The sequence below is a fragment of the Sorex araneus genome, chromosome X, assembly GCF_027595985.1.
Source record: "Sorex araneus isolate mSorAra2 chromosome X, mSorAra2.pri, whole genome shotgun sequence".
NCBI classification, from domain to species: domain Eukaryota; kingdom Metazoa; phylum Chordata; class Mammalia; order Eulipotyphla; family Soricidae; genus Sorex; species Sorex araneus.
This window is the reverse complement of record NC_073313.1, coordinates 134,639,230-134,645,072: the sequence shown is the minus strand read 5'-3', so window position 1 is coordinate 134,645,072 and position 5,843 is coordinate 134,639,230. Positions and strand designations below refer to the sequence as shown.

Below are 5,843 nucleotides of genomic sequence, written 5' to 3'. Positions count from 1 at the left end.
AGCACCATTTGTTAAAGAGGCTTTCCTTGCTCCACTTCACATCTCTTGCTCCCTTATCAAAGATTAGATGGTCATACATTTGGGGTTGTGTGTAGGGATATTCCACCCTGTTCCATTGGTCTACGGCTCTGCCTTTGTTCCAGTACCATGCTGTTTTAATTGTTACTGCTTTGTAGTAAAGTTTGAGGTTGGGGATGGTGATGCCTCCCATCATCTTTTTCCCAAGAATTGTTTTAGCTATCCTTGGACGTTTGTTATTCCATATGAATTTTAGGATTGCTTGATCCATTTCTTTGAAGAATGTCATGGGTATACTTAAAGGGATCGCATTGAATCTGTATAATGCATTAGGGAGTATTGCCATTTTGACAACATTGATTCTCCCTATCCACGAGCAGGGTATATGTTTCCATTTCCTCATGTCCTCTTTGATTTCATGGAGTAGCGTTATGTAGTTTTCTTTGTAAAGGTCTTTTACTTCCTTGGTTAAGCTAATTCCGAGGTACCTGATTTTCTGGGGCACGATTGTGAATGGGATTGCTTTTTTCATGTCCCTTTCCTCTGCCTCATTGTTTGCATATATAAAGGCCATGGATTTTTGGGTATTGATTTTGTAGCCTGCAACTTTACTGTATAAGTCTGTTGTTTCTAAGTAAACTCATAATTTCTTAATAAAATTTTTTATTTTACTACTTTTAATAACATTACATTTTGTTATGTAATATCTCTTTAAAGGCCCACCGGGGGTCATATCCGGCAGTGATAGGACTAATCCCTAACTCTGCTCAGTATCACTCCTGGCAGGCTCAGGGGACCTGTGGTGCTGGGCACCAAATCTGGGTCGGCTGCATGGAAGGCTCTACTATTACTCTGGCCCTCAATTCTAGATTTAAACATAAATGCATATTATCAATAATTTAGTACATCTATTTTAACTTTCTATTATACTTTAAGTATGAAAATGATTTCAAGATGCTAACACTTATTTTCAATATTTTGCTTTCTTTTTCAGTTTGCTTACTGACTTCACAATGTCTGAAATCGGATTCAGCAACTTAACCTGGGAACAAGTTTTAACACTGCACAAGATTTTAGATGAAGTAGTTCCAATTCATGGAAGGGGTAATTTCCCCACAATGGAGGTAAAACCAAAAGATATCATTCATATTGTAAAAAATCAACTGATAGAGCAAGGCATTACTGTCAAAGATACTAGATTGAATGGTTCTACAGCAAGTTACATACTTGCAAGCCACAATGGAATCAGCTATAAGGATCTGGATGTTATTTTTGGTGTTGAATTACGAAGTGATCAAGATTTTCAGGTTGTGAAGGATGCAGTTCTAAGGTGTCTACTAGATTTTTTACCGAAAGGCGTGAAAAAGGAAAAGATCACTTTAAGGACCATGAAAGATGCTTACGTACAGAAGATGGTCAAAGTTTGCAATCAGCATGATCGTTGGAGTCTCATTTCTCTTACAAACAACACTGGGAAGAATGTAGAGCTAAAATTTGTGAGTTCACTTAGACGACAATTTGAATTTAGTGTCGATTCCTTTCAAATTGTCCTGGATACCATGTTAGAACTCTATAGTGATAAAAATGCAGTGCTAACAGAAGAATCCCATCCTACTGTGGTAGCTGAAAGTGTGTATGGAGACTTCCAAGAAGCAATGACACATTTAAAACATAAGCTTATATTTACCAAAAAACCTGAAGAGATTAGAGGTGGTGGCCTTCTGAAGTACAGTAACTTGCTTGTTCATAACTTTAAGCCAGCTTGTGAAGCAGAAATTAAGACACTAGAACGTTATATGTGTTCAAGATTCTTCGTTGATTTTCCTGACGTAGCAGAACAGCAAAAAAGGATCGAATCATACCTTCATAACCATTTCATGGGTGAAGAAAAGAACAAGTATGACTACCTTATGACCTTATATGGAGTTGTGAATGAAAGCACTGTTTGCCTCATGGGTCATGAAAGAAGACAGACTCTCAATATGATTACTCTTATGGCTTTAAAAGTACTTGGAGAACAAAATGTTCTTCCCAGCACAGAGAGTGTAACCTGCTATTATCAGCCTGCTCCATACATTCCTGCTGAGGGTGCATTCCACGTTTATTATGCAACATCTAGACCACCACCTGTTTTTTTCCCAACCATACCACCCACTGCACATTCATGTGCAAAATGGTATGGTTTCAAAAATATGCATACAAGGGGAACTTTGCTTTATGTAAACACCTCTTACAAGCAAGTTTCCAAATTCCGCAAAATTTAGGACCAATTTTAATTTTTATGCAGCTACCAACTACTTTCCATCAGACTTAAAACCATCGTAGTAAGTACAATATCAACTGTGCATTGACCATCTTTAAAATTTCTAAGTACTGTTAAGTAGCTGTAATAACTTCAAATGTTGTGGAACCACTTCAAGTGATTTTATATCTTTCTACTTGTGACCTTAAAACCTGTGACTAATACACTAGAGATGCCTACATCTTCTATTAAAGTATAGAATAATAGACTGACATTTAAAACTTCTGAAGTACAGTAAAGAAAAATACCAACACTTTTGGATTCAGCAAGATCTTTTCTGACATTTACTTAATTTTCTATTGACTACTACTATTGGTGAATTTACCATGCCTAACAGAAATGCCCAATTTCAGAAACAACAGATTCAAAAGACGTTAAAACTTTTTATTCACAAAGCATTATTTTGATTACCAACAGAATATGCTTAGATAAAAAATGCTATTATAGTTTGAAAAACATTGAAAAATACTCTGGAAAATACTGGACATTGACACTAATTCATCAACTGCAAGTTAACTCTGTGAATCTGAAGAATAAGACCATCCAGCTCATTATCTAATACTGAAATAAATGATACACTTTTCTTCATTTTGCCACAGATGTTTAAAGTGATGAAAATTACCAACTTTGAATGTAAAATTTTATTGTCATCTATTAAAAACAAGATATCGAAGACCAAATGTCAGGAAGAGATTTTTTATCACGGCATTTATTGTTTTTATGACCTTTTGACCAACATTTTTATATATCTAGATATATTTGGTGTTGGTGATAGCATTCTCATTATTACTAAATGAAGCATCGTTACCATTTTTACCTTTACTGTAGGTCAGTTTCTACATGCCACTCAAGTGCCTCCTCCCCTGAGTCTTTATATATCAATATAGTTTATTCAGTATATATGATATATCCTGCTGTCAAATTTATAAATGGGTTTAAAAATACATTTCCTGCCCATAATGAAGGAAATAATATATGATTAATATTTTTCAAATTATTTGAGGTATCTTGAATATAGATAAGTTCGTAACATTTTAATTAGTACCTACTTTTGAGTTTTTTAATTGTATATTGGTTTTCATTGACCATCACAATATTTCCTTCACATCCAGCAGGCAAATTAAAAGGGTTTCTTACTTAAGACTGTGCCTAGGGGCCGAGCGACAGCACAGAGGGTAGGGCGTTTGCCTTGCACGCAGCCGACCCGGGTTCGATTCCCAGCATCCTATATGGTCCCCTGAGCACTGCCAGGAGTAATTCCTAAGTGCAGAGCCAGGAGTAACCCCTGTGCATTGCCAGGTGTGACCCCAAAAGCAAAAAAAAAAAACAAAAAAAAGACTTTTCTTGATATGCCTTCTGTATATAACATCATCAAAGAAAGAAGTAAACCATATATGGGCATTTTAAAAATGATATCACTGAGATATTTTGTTCCACAGCACAGCTAGCCACAGCTAGCTGTATTTTTTTAAATAATCATATTAAAATACTTAGACTTATACATACAAACATGTATATGTATAAATCAAAGAAATCTAAGGCTTGTAAATATTATGTAGGTTATACTTTTTTAGGCCAAATAAAGAATGTATAAGTTATATGTTGAGTAGAAAACTCAGTAATATATATCTGTATAATATATCAGCTAAAATGATTTATCTTTCTGCCCTAAGTTTACTTTTAGTTTACAAATAGTACTTATATATAAAACTGAAGGGAGTATATTGACAGTAACATAACAAAAGCAATTCCAAAAATTAATGGGAAAATATTTAAGGAATAAAACAACTATGACAATGGTGAGTCCAGCTAAAGGTCATGGTAGCATATTACTCCTGATAGCAGGATTCTAAAGACTTTTGAAAGCATACCATATTTATTCCCATAGCATCCTTTGCTCCTTTTGAGGATTTGGACTCTTTCCCTTAAAAGCAAATTTTATCAAGAGTATCCAAGGCTATTGAGAATGGCATAACTAAAAATGTATAGCTTTGATCTCTAATGACCGTTTATGGGTATTATCACCTATTCGTTTTCCTTTGCTTTCATCAAGTTGAACATTAATAGTGTTCTAATATTAACACTAACACTAATATATTATGTCTCCAGAATTAGGCGTATTAGTTTCAAAGCATTATAAACTCACTCTCTTCAGGTTAGGGTAATAAATGGGAAATTTCCCTATAGTAAGTGCTAGCCTCAGTTGAAAAGGAATCAATAGAGGTAAGTTTAAAACAATCTGACTTTACAGTATATCCCATTTCAAAAGAAATTTTATGTTTTATAACTTTTTAAAATCTCAGTCTTTGTTTTGGAGTTAACCTCAAAAACCTCACAAAAATAAAAATAAATGCTTTTTCCATAGTTCTACCATTCATATCATCAGAGTATTTTTTGTCAGTTACAAGTACATAATTTTAAACCAAAATATCCATTCATTTTACAAATATCTACATTAAAGTTTGTTAGTAAAGTGTTTTCATGTGTTTTGATAAAGAAAGTTTTACTGATATTGCTTGTAAGCTCAGAGATATTTTTATACTAGTGATATGTCCATTTTAATTAACTAATTTTTAAATGTTAAGTAAATATAAATTTATAAATTGTTAAATTAATGTTAACTAGTTGTTTGAAATTAGAGATATTCCAGCTAGTTAAAGACAAAATATCAGAGCTAGAACAGTTAGGGAATTCTTCAAATCACTGGGGAAGTATCCTATGCTCAAATTAGATTTTACTTAATCTCAGCAAGGCTCTATTAAAATAAGTATAACTATCATTAATTTTTATAATATTTTAGTTTTATACCTTGATAATGGTTATTTGAAACTATATCATCTCATCAAGGTTTTATTAAAATGTATTCAAATTAAATCATTTAAAATCTTTTCTAGCCACATTTCTAGCTTTAGATATTAATAAAGATTTATATGTATGCCCAAAAGTAGAGAGTATGGGGAATATTGTCTGCCATGGAGGCAGGGGGAGGGTGGGAAAGGGGGGGTATACCAGGGATATTGGTGGTGGGGAATGTGCACTGGTGGAGGGATGGGTGTTTGATCATTGTGTGATTGTAACCCAAACATGAAAGTTTGTAACTATCTCACAGTGATTCAATAAAATTTTAAAAGAAAAGATTTATGTGTAAAATGCTTGATATATGAATAAAATCTCTTTCATTGAGTGAAGTTATTATCTAAGGAAGCTTATTTGCTGGAATGTTAGTGTGTTCCACTTACATACTTTCACTTTTTCTTGGTGATATTGTGTTTTAAATCCAGGATGCAGCACTTGAAAGGCAAGTGTTCTGCTGCTAACCAATACCCATTCTGTGGGCTGTCTTTGTATCCTGGTTATTGTTTTCTTCAAGGATATTGAGTAAATATTTTTTCTCAATCTGTGGATTGTCTTTGTATCTTTGTATCTTGGTCACTGTTGCTTTAGAGATGCAGAAGTTTCTTAGTCTAATGCAGTCCCACTTGTTTATCTTTGCTTCCACTTGTTTGGTTAGTGGTATATCATC

The 5,843-nt window shown here is 33.7% G+C and overlaps 1 protein-coding gene across 1 annotated transcript; it reads left to right on the top strand.

Annotated features, from left to right (window-relative positions):
* The first annotated feature begins 1,031 nt into the window (after positions 1-1,031).
* TENT5D (terminal nucleotidyltransferase 5D) lies at positions 1,032-2,241 on the top strand. The gene is given in 2 exon segments (XM_004622757.2): positions 1,032-2,156; positions 2,158-2,241. Coding segments are annotated over 2 exon segments (1,209 nt in total).
* Positions 2,242-5,843: the final 3,602 nt, after the last annotated feature.